This window comes from Conger conger, chromosome 18 (genome assembly GCF_963514075.1).
Source record: "Conger conger chromosome 18, fConCon1.1, whole genome shotgun sequence".
Taxonomy (NCBI): domain Eukaryota; kingdom Metazoa; phylum Chordata; class Actinopteri; order Anguilliformes; family Congridae; genus Conger; species Conger conger.
The window spans coordinates 2,545,001-2,569,701 of record NC_083777.1 but is presented as its reverse complement, the minus strand read 5'-3'; the positions used below and the strand labels follow the sequence as shown (position 1 = coordinate 2,569,701).

Below are 24,701 nucleotides of genomic sequence, written 5' to 3'. Positions count from 1 at the left end.
CTTTTTATAAATTCTGGTTGGCAATCAGTTTATCCCCACACACTACTTTTGTGACAGTTAGTGTTAACTTGAGCCAGTTTTTACCTCATTTTTTTCATAAATCCTGCTGATGGAACATAAAACAGAAATATGTTTTATCCATAACTTCTTTTCAAGTATGTGAGATTTGAAGCGATGTCCTTGCCCGAATGTATAAATAAATGATCAAGCCTGGTCATAGCTGAAGAATCAGGAAGTTCCTAATGTCAGCATAAAAGCAGAAATCTGCAGCTCTGTGACAGTATACACTCCTAAATACCTCGAGGGTACAGCTCAGAAGAAGATAAATCACTTTATAGCTGCGCCTTCTGTCTTTTTATAGATCACCAGGAGCTCAAGATAGTCAGTCTTCATTGTCTCTTAATATGCAGTAGATTATGACATATAAGTATATTAGTTAAGCTTTTTATTGGAAGTGGTAACCAAGGCTCAATTATGCTTTATACCTGGGCTTCAAACTTCTTAAATGTATGATCCTTACTACCAGCTCTTAGTGGAATAAATAAGAACAGCCATGAAGCTCAGCAAAGCACTATCCGTTCAGCATCCAACATTCAACATGCTGAAATGTGCTCTTCAGCTTGTGTCCAAATTACACTTGGATCAAATTAATTAAATCAAGTATTGAAATAAAAACTCAATAAATTGAACATTGAGATCTTTAATTGAATATATCTAAGCACAAATAAAGTCAATCGTGGGTATAAAAGGTATATATGTGTACTCCCATATATGGACATTACAGTAAAATACAGTAACAGTGGTATTAAAAACAGTGGTATATTCTCCTGTGACCCCTCTCCAGCTTAAAGGGGCAGTCCCAATCTGCCTCTCCATCCAGACAGTTTCGCTGAGATGTGACACATTTTCTAGATTTCACAATAATTTGTGATGTGCAGTTCACCATGGGTCATTCTTTTCCTGGTAATCAGTGCGGCGAATATTTACATTCGAAAAACTCGACGACTCTTTCCAAATATAATGTATCAAGTATCTTTATTGTCATTGCTTAAAACAATGAAGCCGTGAATGCCACAGTTAGTCTCGAAAGTCAACAAAGCTCAAAACTGGACATTTTAATACAGAACTATTTCTTCAATTGCTGGTACACAACAATTTTCCACTGAAGTCCACCAGTATTTTTGGCCAAAGTGTCCATGTCTTTATAGTCCAACATTGCGAGCTAAATTGAATTCATTGTTTTGGCACAATTTCACCAGCTGAAGCCCAAAGCTGGCTGATGATGGCCTACATGTTGATGTTCTATATAAAATTTGTCACATCTCAGAGAATCTGGATGGATGATAGTACTACTGATAGTAAGTGAAAACATACTTTCATTTCATTTTTGGGTGAACTGCCCTTTTAAGCTGACTCACACCTCAGGATTTAGCCAAACCACCTGAGCGGTCCACTGAAGCGCCTGCGGACTCTCCCACAGAAATCGGACCTCTACAAGTGGCAGGGAATTGACAGTATTACGGTAATAAACAGAAAACAAAATGTCAAATGAGAGAAAAAAAATAGCATCCTAACCCTCAAGTGAGGTAGATGAACATAGACCCAGTACAGTGACATGAACTTTGAAAATATATAACTTGGAAAATTTCCCACAAAAAAAGTAAAGCATTTTTGATATTCTCCTTAACGCACACATTACCGCAATTGTTCCGTACAGCGATTGGTTGGAACACTTCCGGGAACAACAAAGCAGAAACAGCAAAGAAGAAATAAGGGATAATGAGAGGATGGAAATGGATGTGTTGTGTGTGTGCTGGTTACGTATCTCTTTTTAAGGTTCTGTTCGACTGAAATTGAGCTTTTTCTGTTTACTGCAGCAAATCATCCCTCAACTATTCAGCTTTCAGGATAATACCACCTTTTGAATAATTATCCCATGTGTATGATGAAATTAGTATGATTATTTACCACTTCTATCTTTGGAGTCGTTTTCTCAAAACCTGATTTCGTACGATATTACATGAACCATTTTTCCTAGTAATCCTATCATCATGAAACTTTGCGAATCATTACTCCAGGAGAATTTTTGGAGGCAATAATATTCTTGTTATTCTTGCCTATTTTGTCTGAATTTATCTTTTCAAGTCCATACCTCGTGATAGTAGAAGTATGCACCTCTGAAATTGAAGTTGAGTTTTCGGTGGAACATAACCTTAAGCAGAGATGCCCTGATTTAAACTATAGCTATTCAATGGATTTGCCGCAGTTACCATTATTCCGGAGCACCCAGAGTGATAATAAAACAAAAATAACTAATGACACGTATGTTTCTCCTGGAAAATATTTCTGGAAAAACATGTTTTGATTAAAACCACAACTAACTTCAAAGGATTTCCTGTCTTGTCTGGATGCCCCCACAGGTGGAACTGCTTCCCACATTTTTGTCAAGGTTTAGTTACAGTTACTTAGCGATTACCGTTTCAAGTCCGTTTGCTTCAGGAAAATATAGCGTTATAGTTTATAAAGCACACAAGTCAGTACGAGCAAGTCCTTTAATTCCAAGTCTCAATTTCCCTTCAATCGCCACGGTTGCCCTCCGCAATAAAAATTTAATTTGCAGTTTTGACAGAAACTGGCGTTATGAACAGAATGATTCGGTTTGAAGTCTCGCCTCTAATAAAGCCAAGTGCAGTCGGCTTCGGACCGCGAGCGGCGCAAATAAATCACACCTTAGCATTTACGAGCGAATAGGAAGGCCGTATATAAACGGCATTTACAGCACGACAATCAAACAAACGCGCCGAACCTAAAGATAATCCATGAAAATAAAAATAATAAATAGAAAACAATAATCTGGGTGCATCCTTGACTTGAGATACGCTCGTATTGTGCAGGCAGCGCAAATTAAATCAGCGCTTTGCAGTGGCCTGGGCTCTCCTCAGTGAGATGCAATCTAGTTTTCCCCTCCGCAAACAGGATAAACAGAATTTTAAAACACCATGAATTCCAAAGGTCAGAAAGCAAATGACTTGGCCCGGAGAAACATTTGGCCAACCATTTCAGTTGGCTGACACTGACTGCATTGCATCAAATCCATCAAATGCATCTCTGCAGAACTTAAAAGTTATTACTGTATATTATTTAAAAATACGGTAAAGTAAAGAAATAAATATCTCCAATATTGCTCCAGACACTGTAGCATTGACCTGGTATTTGGTTAAACTGTCACGAAGCATGTTTGACATTTGACGAAGCAGGATTTGAAGCACCGCAGTGGAACACGCGCTACTGCTAGTTCAACCGTATTGGACCTGTCACGTGTACCAGCGGAGCTAAATCCACTGTACCCACAATTAATACAGAGGCTGATAGTCACCTCCACCTACGCGTGACACATAACATCGTCTCATCTTGGAACAATATGGCAGTCCTGTAACTTACAGAAACCAGGACCACGTTCAGCCCCGATAAAACGCAGCAGAAACGTTTATTAAAACAGAAACGGAGGCGCGTTGGACAACCGTGGGTGGACTGGCTGACATGCCTATGCTCCTATGGCTCCCGAGACGGCTTTCTCTGGCCTCTAAAGCATAGGGGCATGTTAAAAAAAAGAAAAAAAAGCATAGTTAAACATTTTGCAACTTTTGCTACGGTTTCTGTGTGTACGATATGTTTTCTCCCAACGGTGAACGACGTTTTGCAACAGCCTCTGAGGTATGTTTGCTCCCATTTGTGGGTGTGTCTGGGGTGTGACACGAATCAATAATGACCTTGGTCTATGCTTTAAAGACCAGATCACGCCTTCTCAGGCGTCATAGGACCAAACCGTATATGTAATTTAGTCCGCCAAGGTTTGCAACAGGATGTTCAGCGCGCCACCGTTTCTGTTTAAATAAACGTTTTGCTATGTTTTGTCGGGGCTTAACGGAGCTGTTCTACACCGTTGGGAGAAAACATATCGTTCAACACTGAAACGGTAACATCATAACGTTTTGAGAACCTGCCCCACCTGTTCTTGGACGTACCCATTGGAAGCTTATGTATTCCTGTTTAGGGTCATTTGGCACTCATCTCTAGGGTTTTACATTTTATCACGAGTCTCTTTGGCTAGAAGCATCTGAGAAATGGCTACATTGTAAGTTAGGATAACATACTGACGAGGATATAAACCCAGGATATAGACGGCTTTGCAATAGGACAACTCTGGGACTAGATATCAGCATATGACAATTACAATAAGGAGTCAAGAACTCTCCCTGCTCGAAGTCATGAACCGCATAAAGCTGCCTGGAGCACAGCCCCTGTATTTTTTGCATAGGAAAGCTATGCTTCTGAATGGCCACTAGAGGGCACACAAACTCAATAAATGCAGTTTGAAATGAAACATTCACGCACACGCAGACAGATTTGTGCGGACACACACACACACACACACACACACACACACACACACACACACACACACACACACACACACACACAGGCTCGCACGCAAACACACACACACACACACACACACCTTGCATACTCTCTGTTCACGTCATAAATCGACCCCCTGGTTTGGTACAGCCAGATAAAGGACTGGAAGTCTGTCAGGATTTGCTTGAATCTGCATAAATAAGCCATACCAAAAAGAAAATGTAATTGGCTATGCGGCAACACAGCAGTACGGAACTATGATGTCCTAGACATGTACCATACTTTATGTACATCGTGACTACTTTATAACATATATAATCTTACCCAAAGTAAATGGGAGGTACCATACTTTTTATGCATCAACTCTCATATATAGCCTACTGCATGTATACACACATACACACCTTTTCTGTTTACATTACATAAATGCTAAATTGTTAACATAAATGCACACTTAATAAATGTTCCTAGTTTCGAATAAAACCATTTCACAACTATAGAATATGTACAATGTTAACAACAGAAATACAACTGTACAATATTTATACATAGTAAACTTACAGAACTGTCGACTGGTGTAATGGCTAGATTGTGGCAGTGGGCCACATGCATTTACCTGTATTACGCATGTCCTTTTAAGAATAATTTCTTAAAGGAGATATACAATTATCCACTATACACAGGACATCTACATTAAAAGCTGCTGTAGGCTGTGACTATAAAAGTTTGACGTTTAGGTTTGATGCATCAGACTGAATGCCCAGTAAATTCATCACACAACCGCAGCCTGCTGCTTTTCATTTGAACTTAAAAAATAGCTGAATAATCATAATAAAAAACAACTTTCCTAACCAAAGCAGTTTGTGAAAGGTGAGCAAGCGCAGTCACATCTCACAGACATCGAATAACCTCCGACACAAAAATCAGATTGAGTGGGGCGCACTTCAACCCATCAGCTGAATCTCGACGCGCACTGCCAGTTGGTGTCCATGGTAACGCGTCTGCGTCACCCTCCTTCTGTCTTCGTGTTTTCATAACTCAGTAGAGCTGCCTCACAAGTCACAAGGACAGGACGGGAGACCGCGAAAGTGCAACTCCAAAATAAAATCCCACCGGCTTTAAAGCGCACCGACATGAGAAAGAAAAGTCTGAAATTCACCGAATGTCAGTCAGAAACTCCCGAGTCACTTTTCAGACCTCGCTGCGAACTGAGGAGAAATCCGCCTCACAAGTATAAAGACTTGACGGCTCAGAGTTTGGAACACAACGCACTTTGAATCCGAGCCAAAGTTTCCCCTCACCATTAATGGGGATGTCGGTTGGATTTCCGTCTAAATTACAGCAAAGAAACGACACTTCCAATTAGAGCCTTTCAATTAAACCAGACAGCTACCACAGGCGCATGCACGACTCCAAGTTTCTTCCTTGTTATTGACAGTAACAGCAGAGGTTTTTGATCTTCTCCATCATTATATTCAGTTCAATGCCGGTCAGGAAAAAATAGAAAAGGACGGTTTCAAGGAGAAATCCGGTCTTAAGACGAGAAAACAATAATAGACAAACAATACACAGTGATGCATGGTCGAGAAATGAGAGTTATATGTTGTGTGAGACAACTCGGAGAACAGAAACTTCGAAGCAAAAAAATGAAAATGTGATTCTCCAAAACTATTGCCTTACTAAAAACAAAATTCAAGTACACTTGCAGAAAAGGAATAATAAAAAAGAATAAGAAAATAATGTTCCACTTTGCTGTGATGATAGTCTGCAGAACAATTATTCCTTCCAATTTCAAACATCAAAATATACACATAGCACCAAAAGACAGCAGTATATACACTCTTTACAAGGATATTCAGCCATACTTTCCAATGTAAACAATAATGATTGATCTCCCTTATACCCAAAGAGAGCAGGGGCAAAGTGACAGCCTGGTTTCTGTCGATGTTAGGCTGCCCTAGGATCTTTCTCTTTACACACTGAGCGCTGGCTGAAAACTGTCACACACGAGCCACGCTAGCTTCTTAATCTCCATTAAACGCAAGTGATACAGTGAGAAACATTAGTCTACAGAATAGCGCCCCCAACTGGTGCTGGGCTGAAATGTGAGGACCCACACCAGTCAGAAACCAGGCTCAGAATGCCACCGCCATTTTGTCTCAGGCAGAGAAAAGTCAATTTCAGTGCGGCTGACGCTAAGAAAATCCCTTATACACACTTATTTTCCCATCATGCAACATATCTGACCAGCAGTTAAAGACAGTATGAGAGCCCGTTTAGCACTCTTAAGTCCTCATAAATGTAAAAGTCGTAAGAACACCCATAATTACCAACACTATAATATCTACCACATCGACTTCTCATGCTAATTTGGTGGTTATTAAATTCTGCAATATAATTAAGGTTCACTTTCCTCTCTCCAAAATAATAAAAAGCATAGTTTGATTGCCGAAGCCACTGAACATAAATGGCTGTTCTAAATTCTTGTTTCAGTAATGCATTTTTATAGGTGCTATTTTTAACCCCCATGTAACTTGCAGATCTTTTGCACATAGAAAGAAAATGCCAAAACTGCTGCATCAATATTGAAAGGTATTGCAATATTTTAGAAAATAACTGAACATTAAAACATGTAAATCATCCAGAGATGAAATACAAATTCATATATGGAATGCACTACATGATTGAGGGGGTTTCATAATATTTTAAAAGCAATTAAATATAAATCATACCCTTGACAAATGTGACAAACAGTAAAATCAATCTACAAAAGACACATATGGAGCCTTGTTCAGATGCAGCTTAAATTATGATTAAAATTGCCTGTGAATTTCAGCCGTTTGGCAGAGGCTCTCTCTCTCTCTCTCTCTCTCTCTCTCTCTCTCTCTCTCTCTCTCTCTCTCTCTCTCGCTCTCTCTCTCTCTCTCTCTCTCCTGGAGGTGCGGTGTTCACCAGGTGGGCGTGTGATGTCAATGAGGAGGCGGGGCCACTGGGAGGGGGGCGGAGCACTCAGCCCTTCTTAGATGTGATTGGTGTGTGGCTGCCTGTGTAGGCCAATAAGACTCAGGTACCAGGGGCCTAACCGTTCCGCCGAGCATGGTAACAGTCACTGGGGTCACACCTGCCTTTGGGCCCCTGAGGGCCAGATGGGCCCTGAAAGCCAACACCAGGAACACCTGGAGAGGGAGACAGGAAACAGGAAACAGGAAACTGTTCAAGTCCATGCCAATTACCCAACTACCCAATTATTCACCTGGCTGTTCTCAACGCCAATTTTCAAACTCTGCTCTTTACTCTATTCTGATTTTAAGTTGCTTTCTGACTGTACTACATATCCCAGGTTATTTCCACTTCCTCCGAACCACAGACACATGAATCAAATACCAGTATGGTAAGGTAGACACGGTATTCTGTGACAGGGTATGGAATGGCATATGAAAACATGTCATATTAGAGTATGGCTGAGGCGTTTACAGTATTTTTATTCTGGTGATTAAAAGTGTTTTCTTTACTTGAGCCAAAAACATTGTGCTATTTATAATAGAAGAGGCTCAGCATTCAGACAGCACAAGAGATTTTTGTCACCGGCACAAAATGGCGGACCTTTACCTGGAGGGCCAGTTGGCCCAGGAGCTCCGGTGATTCCCAAGCCAAGCTGTCCTCGCTCCCCCTTCTGTCCCCGGTACCCTGTAAAGAAACACAGGACACTTAGGCACCCCAGACCCATCTTACACATCTCATTATTCCAGACACTGCCATCTAAATGTCACCATAGAGCAAGTAAATGCCATAGAATACATTTTGTGAGCGGTGTTAGTGCAAACACGTTCAGATTTGTGTTTTATTGGGTTATTTCGGGTGAAATAGTCAGCAAAACCTCCATTCTCCATTGTATCAGTCTGCTAACACCGCTAACTGAAATTAGAGGAACTGAAGATGTGTTTCCCTTATTTGTAAATGTCTCCCAAATGCTACTGAGATCGTACTCGTAACATGTTTTTAAGCGTGTGACCAGTTCAGCTTCAGCCATCCCAAAGCAATGGCTGCTTTCCGTCCTGGGCTAAAGACTCATCCAAAACTATCTTTCAGCGGCATTAGCGAGTGACACAGTGGAGCTCGATGACCTCTCAGCCAAAAGTGCTGCTAAACTTCAAAATCTATCATAAAAAACGAATGGCAGGTACCAAAGAAAACTGATTTTAAACAAAGAGAAATATCACATCAAAAATGTCAAATAAAAATGAAATGTTTTCATAAATCGGACTGGAGGGGAATTCAAAAACATTTTAAAGAAGTTGTGTCTCCATACAGGGAAATGTGGCAGGAATGTCTAAATTTAAAATGTCATCAGTAATAATGACCTGATACCGCCCTCACAATGTTATCGCCGATTAGCATATCCTCAACCACACCAGAGAAACATATCCCGCTTCAATTATGGAAAAAAAGCTTCTCCATTATCCACTGGCGCTCTGCTCTTAAAGAGGAAGCAATACGGGGGCTTTAAAGAGACATCAAGCTCTCAATACAGCTGAGAGGGCCGTAAGCACAACCAGCCAACCTCTACAGTAAATCTGTAAACAACAACAGAAGCCACACAACAAGAAACGAAGCGAAGCAAGCAAGATTAATGCATCTGCCAACATTTGAGCATCATGTCCTCCCACACACAATGCAGAAACCCATGCTGATGGCATACACTGTGCGTTTAATCAAATGCCGTAGGTGGATTTGTATATGGCATTTTGTATATGTTTTCACATTCTCACTGCATCCCTCTATAAACACAGAAATATCCAAGAGCCCATTTCCCCAGAAGGCATCGAAAACGAATGAGCGGTGGGCCCAGAAGTGGGTTAGACTGCCATGGTTCAGATAGGCGTTTGGACTCGGGAGTTCAATCACTTCAGGAGCTCCATACCTAAAGGGGAAAGGGTCTACACAAGGCACTATGCAAGGCGTGTGACTCTGCTGAAAGTTCACTGGTGCTCAAAAACCGTTCAGAAACGTTCCATCAAAATGTGCCGCCCACACAATGCCTCGCTTCTCCACAAATGTGCAAAAAAACCCAACAAAAAAACACGGAGCATCCTTTTTCAACACAAGAGGCGTGCCTCAGGGGCCCATCCTGGTAGCCAACATTCCGAGCCAAGAACAAAGACACTGTACCTGCACAGTCAGCCCTCGGTACAGTGAACAGGGCCTGAGGTCTGAGCTAGAGAAGAGCTTCCAATTGGTGCTATGCAAAAGAACGATGTGTTTATGTCTGCTTTCATGCCCCGAGTATAACACCACTGCAAGAGGCAGGGGACGGTGCTACCCACAATGCAACAGCGAGAAACAGACATAGTAGCTTTACTGACAAGAGCGGTCAAACTTCTGACAATGAAATTAGGCATCTGACACATTTGCATCATCAGTGGCTTCATCGTTACATTATTTTACATTCTGCGGTAGATTTGAATAATTGCACGTCTTTCCTGTCAGTATGTATAATGCAGGTGGTACCTCAGGATCAACTGGGATGAGGCCAAACATAGCACTGTTCACTGAAAACATCATCATCCCTTTGTAGACAGGCAATTTGCTTCAAAGTCACATGGGGAAACACGTTTATTCATGCATATGCTGCTCCATAAAATTACCCATAAAGCAGAGGCATGAACTCTAAATGCGCATCGAACTATACAATACAATCTGAGCTCCATGACTCTCACAACATTCATATTTACCATATGATTATATGTCTAAATACAGTACTCAGATAAACACACTTTTGCGAAAGAATAAAAAAAATGCTTAAATAAATAATGAATTCATCCAATATAAACATTTCCACATTTGCAGATTTCACATACTCCTCCACAAAATGCATTTGTTTCATCAATATTTTGTTCATACATATGGGTAATTTTCTGAAACAGAAAAAAAGCACATATTACACTGTTGTTAAACGAAAAAAATTCATTTAAAAAAATGAAAATAAAAAACATACTTAAGAGACTTCAGCTTATAAGATGGCAATAAATACAAAAGCAATAAAAATGTTCAGATCAGTGTTAACTAAACTATTAATAAGTATGTCTAAATAATCTGTCTTTAAGGTATCATTCTGAATGCGATAGATTAAACACGCAAATTTGAGACTGCACACACTGGCCAATGCAACGACAGCGATACCCACTACTGCTCCTGGGCATTTAAAACCAGGATGAGCAAAACTGGGAAAATGATAACATTAAAATAAACATTATTACATTCCATAAGTGGGAGCGTAACTACTCATGTCTTCAAAAAACTGATGCTTATATAAAAATTTACTGTGAGGTCTGTTCAGTGGAGATGTTTTTATTTTTTGGGTTACGAATATAAATTTTGCATGTCTGCTCTAGCCGCACCAGTGGCAGTGAAATCGACTTCCTTTCCTGTTCCTTTCTCCTCCACAATCTTTTTGCTTTAAAAAACCCCAATTTAGAATTCCAGAACATTCCAGAAGAAGTACTTTGCTGTCGGTGGATGATGACACATCAGTAGGATGCAGCTCTTGAATGCTAATATCTTAGCAGCCTCATTACAAAGAAAGCAAACATTTAACTTTTTCTCCTTCACAGTACTGGTTAATTTGCTTAAAAAATGTTCAGGTGAAATTTTGGGTATAGACACACCCATACTGTAGGATATCAAAACATTTCAAATTACACAGTGAAAATATACACACATAATCCCAGCAGTTACATAATAACTGTAACATGACAAATAATCATCATACTGTACTGTACAAATGTCAAATGACATCGCAAAAACGGTGAGCAGTGAGCTAGGCGCAGAAATCTTGCATGAATCACAAAATGGCATCCCCTAACGTCCCAGGGTTTCTCAGAGAACAATTTCAATAACCCCACCACACCATGGGAACTAGCAGGGGTGCAGTCAGACTCATCAGGAATTATGGGCCAGCTATCAGCAATTTGGAGGAACGCAACAAATGCGTTGCTGTAGAGATCAGAGGGCTGGATGAGGTCTTCTCAAGTTTAACAAACCGATGATTACTTTTCTCTGTGCCTATTCTCCTTCTTCGTGAGGTTGGAAGTTTAGCAGCATCAGATATTGTTCCTCTGTCCCCAAATCAACCACCGGCGTAATCAATAACCGCATCCTCCATGTGCACACCTCTTTCACACCATCTCCTTAGCAAGTTCTTCATTTCTCTTCATGATTTCCACACCAGTCTGAGAATGCTACTGTCTGACCTGCATTCCTTGTAAGTGGAAACCCCCCCCCCCCCGTGGCTTTCCCCTGCCCTGACACGGACCATGATGTGAGTTTCAGCCTGGCCCGTGGCTGATTCTCCAATAAACTCCTGCATCCAGCCACACTGGGCCTCAGCAGTGACACAGAAGCTTAGAGTAAGATACACACACACGTACATACACGCACACTAATGTCGCCACAGCGTTGACTTCCTTGCTGCAGCACACGGGTGAACGTTTGATGTCCGAAGGCGTATATTTGAAGGCCAAAAGGTCAGAGGTGTGGAGGCACGGCGTGGTGAGGTCAGAGTTCGCGCGGTGAATACGGAGTTAGGAGCGAAAGGAAAACAGTTACAGGGGCTGTCGTCACTCAGGGCATCAGGGCGGGGCTCCTACCTTGAGAGCCAGGTGGCCCCGGTTCTCCTGGGGGCCCGGGGGAACCGTCTTGTCCTGGGGGCCCCGGGGGGCCCGGGCGGAGGCTAGAGGCCTGGATGGCAGCATGGCTCTTTTGCAGAAGGCCCTGGCCTGAGAACTTTTCTGCAAAACACAGTGTGCATGACATTCTTAAAGGAGACACCAAAGCCCCTTCCTGTTCCTCTGTTTGATACACAGGAAGGTACTGCCATCGTACCCTGAAGCCACGTAGTTAACCGGAGCTGCCTGCTTGTATCAATGTATCATGTGAAATAGCTAATGTATCTATGTCTCCCTGGATGAAGGTGTTTGCCAACCAAATGAAAAATTACATTGCGATTTTGAGCAAAACAGCAATAACTGAACCCCGCTTTGCCTAGTCGTTCATCTTAACATTCTGTTGCAAAAAAAATGAAATATAACACTATTGCTAAAGCAATAACAGACCATGTTCGCATTTAGGAGAAACATTTCAGGACTTGAGCTCAAGATTCATCACTTTAGCCCAGACAAATCTCTGCAAAAACGAATTCTTTATTAGAAGACCAAAACAGAGATTACAAAAAGAGTTTGGAGGCAGCATCTGTACCTTCGAACACCCTCAGTACTTCGCTGCGGATAAACCTCTTGATTTCCTCCAGGGAGTCTGCGTCGCTCTGCCAAGAAAACAGAACAGATGCATGTTCAGCCTGAAACATACTCAGCAGCTCAGGAAAGACGCAGCTGAGAGACGGCGGCCATGTTCACTCTGCACCGTGCCTCGTCTTGGTGGCACGCTGACAAGTGTAAGGGGTGAGGAATGAAGCTGCGGTTTAAACCTGAGAATCCTGAACACAGCCCTGGAGTAAAATCCAGCTATGACCAGCTTGAAATTACCAGCTACCAGGTGTTTCAAAACCTAGCTTGAGCTGGTCAAACCATATTGATTATGGAGCTGGTCTGAACTGGACAACCAGCTACCGGCTGTTTCAAAACCTAGCTTGAGCAGTGTTTTTCAGCAGAGGTAAGTGCCTCCTCTCCACTCAGGCCCTTTGGAACGGAAAGAAAACCCTGCCATGCCATAAAGACAACGTTTTCTCTTTTCTCATTTCCTTCCTCTTCCTTCTCTCTTATAATCCCTCGCTTGGGTGTGCATTCGAGCAGCCGTAGGCACCAATACCGTTTTTAATGTGAGGCTCGAAAACGTGAGATAAATCTGAGGCAATTCCCTTCTTACCGGAGACCTGCAGCTCTGAAAGAGATTCCGGGAGTATAAGACCACTATCAAATCTTCTCAGGGCAGCGAAAACAGACAAAGAGGCAGGGGAACTAACCAGAGTGGCAAAATTCTCACTAAATCTTAGGCTGAAGCCTTATTTTAACACCGAGAGTAAAGACTGCTGGAACTGTATTATCCCTGAGAAATTCTGTTAAAATCTGTTAAACTTAATCCACTATGTAGCACCGCAGTCCTTTGTACGGAAACATGTAATCAATGATGCTGGCTAAGGTATATGATTGCGAGCTGGAAGGTTGGTGGTTCAACTATAAGATCCGCAGAGATGTTGGGCCCTGAGCAAGGGGGGGAGTAATGTCCCTTGCTTAGTCTAATCAACTGTATATTGCTTTTGATAAATGCATCGCCTAAATAACAAATTATTATTATTATTATTATTATTATTATTATTATGATAGCTTCTCCCTGTGTGTATAGCTGGAGTTATGCAGACACACAAGGGAACTGGCAATTTTAAGCACAAAAATAATGAAATAGAGAAATGGGGTGAGAAAGCTTTGATGAATTCACACTGCCTTTTCTGGCACAAGCTATTCCCTTGTCTGCCTTACAGCTCTTTCTCAGGGCCCGACTGAATGGGCTAATGACCTGATTCATCGCTGATCGTTACGAGCCACTTTCAACATGAAACCAAGCCGTGTCACAGGTGATAATGGCCGCCAAAGAGTAACTGTTTCCTAACTGGCCCACACAATGGCTCATTTACCAACGGAACGTGGCTTTAAGGTCAATCACAGCAAGAACAATAAATATAAATATATAAATAGAATGATAACTATAAATATGTGGATGGTGGAGCCCACACCACAGCTACACTCAGTGAGCACTTTATGAGGTATTTGTTAGACTTTTTTAAACTTCTGCTTCTGCAACCTTTCCACTTAGAGGTTTGACGCATTGTGTGTTCAGAGATGCTCTTCTGCATACCACTGTTGCAATGTGTGGTTATTCCAATCATTCCACGGTCAAAGTCACTTAGATAACATTTCTTCCCTACTCTGAAATTTGGTCTGAACAACAGAATAACCACATCTGCATGCTTTTATGCATTTAGTTGCTGCCACATGATTGGCTGATGAAATATTTGCATTAACAAGCTGGTGTACAAGTCTACCTAATAAAGTGCTCACTGAGTGTATAATAACAGCAACAGTGACAAACAGTATAGTTGGGATCACTTTCAGAATGATTTTTTCCAGCTGCATGAACAACAAAACACTGACAGCTAATGAAAATGCATCCGAATTTACAGGCCGTCATGTGAAAAATGGCAGATGACAAAGGCAAGTCTTTTTACAGAACATTATTATGCATCATTGGATGCTCACATTGTTATGGTTATCGTTATGGTTATAGTTAAAGCTGTTTGTGTAGATGGGCCTTTCGACACGAACCCAGAAAAAACCCCAGGCACATGCAACCTCCCAATGTGCCTATTTCACAGACAAAGTGGTCGGGTGCTCTCTGAATGCTGGAAGCTTGATTTACAGCTGAGATTTTAGACTGAAATGAGGTCAACGTTCACTGTAAAATGGCCGGCTTCTTCCCCGTGCCCTGCGGACGTGAGACGCCGTGCCTACGCTGGGCGGCTGACAGCAGCTAACGAGAAGCTCGGGTGATGACAGGAGCGACTGAGGCTCATTCTCCATCAGCGCTCCTTACAGGTGGGAGTTTAAATAATTAAAAAAAGGCAGTTTAATGCGGATGAAAGCGTTATGTAAAGCAGGTGTGGGTGTGCAGTCACTCTGGGGGTGCTTCCCCCCCACCCCGCCCACCCGGAACCGGATTACACTGACAGGTGCTGACACGGAGTGGGAGGACAAGAACGCAAACATCCCGGCGGGGGTCCTGGTGCCGTACCACCCATAACATATGCTTATGGGTCCACAGCGTGGTGACATGCTGGGCAGGCTCGCCATGAACGTGCCGGCGCCTCAGTTACAAGCTGGGAGACATCCTCCATTTTAACTGCTTTACAGACCAGCTCCAGGGCATCGCAGTGAGGAAGGAGAAATAGAAGTGAAGGAGTTAAAATGGTGGACTAATGATGTTGAGAGGTGGAGACAGTAATGGTGTTTATAGAGGTGGAGGCAGTAATGGTGTTTATAGAGGTGGAGACAGTAATGGTGTTTATAGAGGTGGAGACAGTAATGGTGTTTATAGAGGTGGAGGCAGTAATGGTGTTTATAGAGTGGAGGTTTGAGGTAATGTTGTGTAAATGTAATGGTGGGTATAATGGTGAGTAGATGTGGTGGACGTTGGTGAGGTGTTGATAATATTATATAGAGGTCATAGAGGAGGTGTCTCCACATACCAGCAGCCCAGAGGCTCCTAGGGGCCCAGGGGGGCCCGGGTCTCCTCTGCCTCCTGAGGGCCCTATGGCCCCTTTCTCTCCCTCTTTCCCCCTCTCCCCCTGGACTCCTCTTTCTCCTGGGATTCCTGGATCCCCCTGCAACACAAAACCACGTATCAGACACACTCTTATTTCACACTGGAGATTAATTACACCTGACCTTTTAGCACCTACTACTGTACAACAACCAAAACAATAACTACTGTATGTGAGTGGTACCCATTTCTGGAGCCATATAATTATTCCAATTACATTAATATTCAGGCCCTTTGGAATTGAAAAGTTACAATACTAAAATATGAGCATATTAACAGCACTGCATCAAACATTCAAGCATCTCTCATATTGTGCTCAGTTGAGACTCTTTGGGAATCTATGTTCTATCACACCATCCCGCAGTTCAACTGCGGTGTTTGATTAGAGGGATCTGGAGGACATTTGGAGTCTGGCGGGCACCCTGGCTCTGTAGGGCTATGACAGATTACAAACACCATTATGTTATGAAAACACATTATCTGACTGAGGTAATCACGTTTCCTCTTCGGATCGGAAGAAGAACCAGATTATTGTTCTCGCACCGCTGCAGTGCGCATGAGATAGAGCTTGTGTTGCTCTGGCAGTATGTTTTGGAAAATGACTGAAAGATTGCTCCCAAAAAAAGCCCAAACAAACAAACGAATTTAAAAAAAGTCAAACCCGTTCTCCTTTTGGACCTCTATCACCAGGGCGACCTGTAGCTCCCTAGGAGGGAAAGAGAAAGAGAGAGAGAAAGTTAACAAAGTTTGCTTTGGCGTGCCAATAATGCTCCAGCTGAACTGAATTTAATTTCATTGAGAGAGAGACAAGAGAGAGGGATATTTCAATTTTGAATTATAATTGTATTAATTATTGTTCATGTTTCACTTGTACTGTTATGTATATGTATGTGTGTGTCATCTTCGCTTTAGTGTTTCCTGCCAATAAAGCTCATTGAATCAAATTGAATTGAAAGATAGAAAGAGACAAAGAGAGATAGAGAGAGATAGACAGAGAGAGATATATATAGAGAGAGAAAGAGAGAGATAAAATTACACATTTGTACAGGGGACAGCTCTTCTGGAAGGTTCCGTCAGACAGGCATGGCCTCTCGGGGCAGCCTCGAGCCCCGCAGTAATTGGAAATTGGGAATGAAATTGACCCCGAGGCTGAGCGCGCACCCTCCCCCCTCCCGGTCCGGGCGAGGCGCTGTCGACACGTTCCCCCCACCGCCGGGGTCAATCCCACCGCTAACCGCCCACGCTAACTCCCCTCCAAACACCCGTTTCAGCCTCTCTCAGTGTGCGACGCAGTCCATTTGCCTGGCGCTGATGACAGCGCGGCGGCGGGCAGGCAGGAGCACGGCTCCCCCGCTCTCCCCGGGGACCGGCGCTAATGACGCCGCCGCTAAGTACATCAATTACACACCGCACTCAGCAGCCACCTGTCTCTCCGCGGAGGAGCCCTGTAAACAAATTAATCTCCCCATCTCTCCCCGTCCTCCGGCGTAATGAGATTAAACGCTTCTCCTTCTTTCCCTTACAAAAAGCGCAACTTCTTTTTGGTTGTTTTGATGCGTGCGTGAACTAGGCGTTGCCTCCGCCCCCAAATGCAGTGAGAATCTCCCTTTTTGGCTGAGGGGCGGTGCATGGAAACTTCCCCCCCGAAAGGAAACTAATAAACGAGAAGGAGAAGCTGACTCGGTGCTGGAATAAGAGGCCGCACTCTGCGGCGTTCTGCCGGCTAGATGGCACTGTCGCCCCACCAATGCAGGGAGGGGACTCTGTACGAGGGCGAAAATCCACAGCGACTGGCAGCGGGGGAGGAGAAGGAGGGGAGGGGGGCTGATGAGAGGGAGGGAGGAGAAGGAGGGAGGAGGGGGGGCTGAGAGAGGGAGGGAGGAGGGGCTGAGAGAGGGAGGGAGGGGGGGGCTGAGAGAGGGAGGGAGGAGGGGGGGGCTGAGAGAGGGAGAGGGGGGGCTGAGAGAGGGAGGGAGGAGGGGGCTGAGAGAGGGAGGGAGGGAGGGGGGCTGAGAGAGTGGGAGGTAGGAGGGCTGAGAGAGAGAGGGAGGGAGGGAGAGGGAGGGAGGAAGGCTGAGAGAGAGAGGGAGAGAGGCGGAGGGAGAGAGAGAGGGAGGGAGGGGGCTGCAGAGGAGTGAAACTCAGGTGAAAATGAGGATGAAGCACCCTGGTGCACTGCGTCCCGTTTGATTCGTCACGCAGGAAATGCGCAGCGACCCCACGTCGCCGCGGGAACAACGCTTATCGCCAAGGGCGACGCACGCTAATTAGAGCTGGGCCCGAGGTCCGGTCGCTCCGGTGACCTCTGACCTCCCCTCCTCATTCACCTGCTCATTGGACGCGATTAGTCACCTGATTTAAGGACACAACCTTCTGTGAGTTCCCCGGTTTAAAACCATAGTTGTTTGGATGAAGTAATGCCACAGAGAATATCCAATATTCTATCTCCTCTCACATATGGGGTTCAATCAGTTTTTTTTCACACTTGCAAGGGCAAATTATTAAAGCGAGTAGAGTGAATGCTAAGTGAGAAATTGACTGTACAAAAGGGCCAAAACTACGAATTAAGATCTCGAACAGACTTGCGTTGAATCATAGTTTCATTTTCACACTTTCCCATTAGGCAAATTAGTAATGCTAGAAAAGTGAATGCTAAGTGAATAAGAAATATACTGTACAACAGGGGAGAAATTGGAAATAAGATCTCGTGCAGACCCGAGACACAACCCCAGCTACTACCAGCCTCCCTCCTGTAACGAAAGCCACATCAGCCTTTACACAATAAATACTTTTTATGTTTCCACAATAAATACTTTTAGGTTTTCTTTTTTATAATGAAAACCAAACCATGGAAACCAAATGACTGGCAATAATAAGGTGTCAAAAATAATGGAATGATCCGCAGAGCGTAAATATGCAATCAGCATATGTAACATGGATTACCCTGTGCCGAGATATTTTTAGGGCTAAACATTAACACAACACAGAATCGCTGAAGGTGGTCCTAAACAGCCATATTTTTGCCGGCGAGCGATTGAAAGAGAGACGTTTCGGATGTCATGGAATACTTCAGTTTAAATGATGAAACTGACTTCGAGCAATTCCTGTGAGCCGCTTGGTCTATTTCCCAAATGCATAAGCACACGTACACAGTAATATGGTCCTAATCTTTGACAATGTGCTCATTGGAATGTGAGATACATTCCTTTCTAATATCCTCTCCTACTCTCTTACACAGAATATGGATTTTTAAAATATCATGAGCTATATAACTTTGCGATGTGTAATTATTCTTGGTCTAATCGTTTGAAATTGTTGTTGAGGAATAAGGAACAGAACACAGAGTGTCTCTCTAACTGATCGTGTAATTGCTATATTCAGTGATAATTCAATTCCAGTGTTAGGGAGTAGTTTCACAATGTGTAGTTAAACCGGTAGTTTACATACATTCTGCTACAGTTCGCTGGTAGTTCAGCTACATTGACATTTGTGTCGTGGTTGTAGAAATTGATTTCTTTTTTGTCATTCGAGGTGTAGTTAACTCCCGGAACTATTTTGGCCCTAAAAGAAAACATTTTTTAGAAACCCCTTTGACCAAAAGCCACCTCCTCTCTCTCTCTCTTTTCTCTCTAATCCTGTGAGATATCTGCTCCACTATAGTTGCCAATGGCTAACTGCCCATTGCCACACATTGCTGGGTCTCCCCACAGAGCAAAAAGAATGCATTTTTCACAAGCACATTATGTCTGAGGATAATGCTACTTTAAAAAAATATTTATACATATTTTGAACTAGATTTTTTGAGTAATTGTAGTTTTGTAAGCTATATTTATCTTTCGGGGTAGCTTTGCTGTCATTAAACTACTTTAGCGTGTGAAGTAATTGGTAGTTTGTACAACTATGCTTTCGAAGTAGTCTGCCCAACACTTCGACTCTCTCTAAATATACCCCCAGACTGTTTTTGGGTTATACCCCCCCTTAAGAAGGCATGTCCGCCCATGTCAGACCTGTTCTCACCTCGTAACCTGGGATACCATCCTTTCCTGGTCTTCCCTGTGAGAAAACAGAAATAGAATAGTGTTACTTTCTCCAGGAGACATGCGTCACTTTCTCCAACACACTTCCGAGGAGACACACGTATCTGTGCTGTATAGATATTGATTGCTCTGAGAACACTGCTCCTGCTGTGTGAGATTGTGAGAAGGGTTTAGTCTTGAAGGCCTGGAAACTCTAATCCAAGATGGATGCCGGTATGGCCTGAATGCTAAGGCCTGTAAGGGTGATGGCAGCTCTATCTAATCTATAATAGTACGGCCTGCATGTGCAAACAGTGGTTCCGGGCCTACAGTCCCTCTGGGCAGGGATTGAAATATGGACCCTCGGTTTCCACAGCCGCTGGGGGTGTGTCGTGTCACAGCGGGGGGGTTAACCCTTACCGGGAGCCCACGGGGGCCTTCAGGCCCCGGAAATCCCGTCTCCCCCATGGGACCCCTCTCGCCCTGTCGGGAGGAGAGAGGAAGGCACAGAGTCAGCCTTCAGCATTAAGAAGCAAGCCTCCGAGAGAGAGACGCACAGAAACTACAACTACAGAAACTGCAACACCCACCGTCTCTCCTGGGGACCCCGGCTGGCCGGTAGCGCCGTTCTTCCCCTGTCAATCAAAGGATTGAGAAAGTGCCATTGGATGAGAGAACACATCCACGTATGCATGAACACACGCACGCACACGCACGCTCACGCACACACGCACGCACACGCACACTCACGCACACACACTCACGCACGCACGCACACGCACACTCACACTCACACACACATATATCTGCAAAAGGGTTGAGATGGATTCATCCGTAACAGTATTCCCACTGTATGGGATTAGGAGGGCTGTTACTCACTGTAGAACCAGGAGTCCCAGGAGCGCCTGCAATTCCAGGGTCACCCTGCAACACAGATACACAACCTCAGAGTGTGTTACACACAGATACACAACCTCAGAGTGTGTTACACACTGCTACACAACCTCAGAGTGTGTTACGCACAGATACACAACCTCAGAGTGTGTTACACACAGATACACAACCTCAGAGTGTGTTACACACAGATACACAACCTCAGAGTGTGTTACACACTGCTACACAACCTCAGAGTGTGTTACACACTGCTACACAACCTCAGAGTGTGTTACACACAGATACACAACCTCAGAGTGTGTTACAGACAGATACACAACCTCAGAGTGTGTTACACACTGCTACACAACCTCAGAGTGTGTTACACACTGCTACACAACCTCAGAGTGTGTTACGCACAGATACACAACCTCAGAGTGTGTTACACACTGCTACACAACCTCAGAGTGTGTTACGCACAGATACACAACCTCAGAGTGTGTTACACACTGCTACACAACCTCAGAGTGTGTTACACACTGCTACACAACCTCAGAGTGTGTTACACACTGCTACACAACCTCAGAGTGTGTTACACACTGATACACAACCTCAGAGTGTGTTACACACAGATACACAACCTCAGAGTGTGTTACACACAGATACACAACCTCAGAGTGTGTTACACACTGCTACACAACCTCAGAGTGTGTTACACACAGATACACAACCTCAGTGTGTTACACACTGCTACACAACCTCAGAGTGTGTTACACACTGATACACAACCTCAGAGTGTGTTACACACAGATACACAACTTCAGAGTGTGTTACACACTGCTATACAACCTCAGAGTGTGTTACACAGCAGAAATGTATGATAGCACAACAAACTAAAATACAATACACACAGTACAAAGCTTGTTACAGCGGAAATAAGTGTGACAGTGCACAGTTACTAGAGTGTTACAGTAACAGAAAGCAGTGAAAGACACAGTGTTAGTGAAAGACTACAGTGCTGTTATTACAGTTGTCAGCAGTCGACATTATCTAGAAGGCCAGTACACAGTGTCGGCACACAGTGAATTAGAGTCTCTCCTGTACGCAGAGAATACATAGAGAAATAGCTTCCTTCCTCTCTTGGCCTGCATGAAAAGAAAGCGTTTTTATTCCAGTCTTACCTTGGCACCGGGCAGCCCTTCCAGTCCTGGCAGGCCCATTGCGCCCGATTCACCCTGGCAGAGGAGAGCAGACGTGGCATTAACCCCGGTCAGAGAATTGAGACACGGGAATAAATAAAAAGGCAGGTAATGGAGTCTCTGACTCGAGGGCTTCTACTCTGCTGCTACAGAGGTAATGGAGTCTCCATGCCCAGGGCCTGTTCTATCACTCATATTCTGTATGTTTGTGAACCAGCTGCCCCCACGGACCTCTTTTTAAATGACAAAAAACACAATTTGAATAAACTGAAATAACAGACAGTCATAGCCGGCCATACAAAGCAGTGACTGGTGACAATATTGCTACGTTGGCACATCGTCCCTGCAGAACACTGCAGTCTGTTTTTAAATCCAGTTAAAGTTGCTCATGTCACTGAAAGTACTTTGGCTTACAAGGAAGGAATTTAAATGATAGTAGCTTAATAGCTGGCGTCTCACTCCGCCTAATGTCTATGTGTTTAAGGAGCAAACACTACCCTGCTGAAAAAAAACAAAAACAGCTCAAGCTAGGTTTTGAAACTGGTAGATGATTGACCAGCTCATACCTAGCTAGACCAGCTTTATGACCAGCTTGACCAGCTCAAAGCTGAAATAGCTAGATTTTACTGCAGGGCAGTTATTTCTAAGTGAGATCGCTACAGAGAAAATGTTAAAAAGAAATATTTTGCTGGAGACCATTTTCCCTTTAAAGTTCAGGCGGGCTGAAGGCCTTAAAATGGCTGTCAGCGGTGTGGAAGTTAGACAGATCGCACGGCACTCCCGGCCAATGAGCTAGAACAGACGAACGGCGGGGGGTAATCACGGCGCGCGCGGATCCCCAGCGGTGACAGAGAGGCTGCTGGGAATGCGGCAGGAGACGGACCAATCCCGCGGCGGCGAAGACGGCGGCGAGACTATTTATTGGGCCGCTGAACGAGCCGCTGAACGAGCCGCCCTGCGGTGACGAATGACAGCGCAGCAAAACCGCAAGAGCCGCGGCCCCGCCAGGCCCAGGGTTCAGACGCGCCGACTGCTCCTCAGAGCCCTCCCCCTCCGCCGCACCGGGGGGCGCCCTGGCAGCCGTCCCGCGCCGAGGACCAGGAATCTGCAGCGTCTGAGACTTTGGGGTGTGGGGGATGAATGGAGTCTCCCCTGAAGCAGCGGAGTGTTTGGAAGCAGGCCAGACACACAGAGTAAAATTCACTATTCACTAATTCAATATTAGAGGAAGAGAACAAACTCACAGCTCTGCCCGCGTCTCCTTTAGGGCCCTGCAACACAGAGAGAGAGGTGTGAGAGGTGTGTGTGTGTGTGAGAGGTGTGTGTGTGTGTGTGTGTGTGAGGTGTGTGTGTGTGAGAGGTGTGTGAGAGGTGTGTGTGTGAGGTGTGTGTGTGTGTGTGTGTGTGTGAGGTGTGTGTGTGTGTGAGGTGTGTGTGTGAGGTGTGTGAGAGGTGTGTGTGTGAGAGAGAGGTGTGTGTGTGTGAGGTGTGTGAGAGGTGTGTGTGTGTGAGGTGTGTGTGTGTGTGTGTGTGAGGTGTGTGTGTGTGAGGTGTGTGTGTGAGGTGTGTGTGTGAGGTGTGTGAGAGGTGTGTGTGTGTGAGGTGTGTGAGAGGTGTGTGTGTGAGAGAGAGGTGTGTGTGTGTGAGGTGTGTGAGAGGTGTGTGTGTGTGTGTGAGGTGTGTGTGTGAGAGAGAGGTGTGTGTGTGTGTGAGAGAGAGGTGTGTGAGAGGTGTGTGTGTGTGTGTGAGGTGTGTGTGTGAGAGAGAGGTGTGTGTGTGTGAGGTGTGTGTGTGTGTGTGAGGTGTGTGTGTGAGAGAGAGGTGTGTGTGTGTGAGGTGTGTGTGTGTGTGTGAGGTGTGTGTGTGAGAGAGAGGTGTGTGTGAGAGGTGTGTGTGTGTGAGGTGTGTGTGTGAGAGAGAGGTGTGTGAGAGGTGTGTGTGTGTGAGGTGTGTGTGTGAGAGGTGTGAGTGTGTGAGAGGTGTGAGTGTGTGAGAGGTGTGTGTGAGAGAGAGGTGTGTGTGTGAGGTGTGTGAGTGGGAGGTGTGTGTGTGTGTGTGTGTGAGAGGTGTGTGTGAGAGAGAGGTGTGTGTGTGAGAGGTGCGTGTGTGTGTGAGAGGTGTGTGTGAGAGAGAGGTGTGTGTGTGAGGTGTGTGAGAGGTGTGTGTGTGAGGTGTGTGAGAGGAGTGTGTGTGGGAGGTGTGTGTGTGTGTGTGTGTGTGAGAGGTCTGTGTGTGTGTGTGAGGTGTGTGTGAGAGAGAGAGGTGTGTGAGAGGTGTGTGTGTGGGAGGTGTGTGTGTGAGAGGTGTGTGTGTGTGTGTGAGGTGTGTGTGTGTGTGAGGTGTGTGTGAGAGGTGTGTGTGTGGGAGGTGTGTGTGTGTGTGAGGTGTGTGTGTGTGTGTGTGAGGTGTGTGTGAGAGGTGTGTGTGTGAGAGGTGTGTGTGTGGGAGGTGTGTGTGTGAGGTGTGTGTGAGAGGTGTGTGTGAGCTCTTTTGTTCTGCGGCAGATGCCTGTCTGAACTGGCTCTAGTCGAGCACGTTGTATCATTGATTAAAAAGCAGAAGAGACATTTTTGATTAACAAAATGAATGCACACAAAAACAATATTCTCTAAAAATGACTGGTTTACAATTCTGCAAATGGTGGAAATGACGAAGTGAGAGTTTGAACAGAAGGCCACCTCTGCCCACCATTACTGCTGCCCTCCCAGCACTGGACCTCCCACCCCAGCATTAGAGTCCTTTCACACAGACACACGGCACTCTAATCTGCTTCCATTCTGCCATTTTGTAATCACTATTCAGCAGGCTAATGTGCAGGCTAATGGCACACCAGAACCAACCAGAGGCATTGAGCGGGCTCCTCCCA

General features: G+C 44.5%; 2 protein-coding genes across 2 annotated transcripts in view; both read right to left on the bottom strand.

Moving 5' to 3' along the window:
* Positions 1 to 684: 684 nt before the first annotated feature.
* Positions 685 to 21,920, bottom strand: LOC133118483 (collagen alpha-1(XIX) chain-like). Its single transcript, XM_061228529.1, has 11 exons — positions 21,818 to 21,920; positions 20,643 to 20,687; positions 20,354 to 20,398; positions 20,184 to 20,246; positions 19,765 to 19,800; positions 16,409 to 16,453; positions 15,674 to 15,808; positions 12,673 to 12,739; positions 12,066 to 12,206; positions 8,029 to 8,106; positions 685 to 7,595 (listed from the first exon to the last, which is right to left on the bottom strand). Exons 1-11 carry the CDS (start codon positions 21,854 to 21,856, stop codon positions 7,498 to 7,500), a joined length of 792 nt encoding a protein of 263 aa, XP_061084513.1. The 5' UTR covers positions 21,857 to 21,920; the 3' UTR covers positions 685 to 7,497.
* A 952-nt stretch (positions 21,921 to 22,872) lies between these two features.
* LOC133118567 (collagen alpha-1(XXII) chain) overlaps positions 22,873 to 24,701 on the bottom strand; it is a 115,676-nt gene continuing 113,847 nt past the window's right edge. Inside the window, exon 45 of the mRNA XM_061228668.1 lies at positions 22,873 to 23,106. Within this exon, the coding sequence (XP_061084652.1) occupies positions 22,873 to 23,106 (234 nt within the window). The remainder of the gene's footprint in view (positions 23,107 to 24,701) is intronic.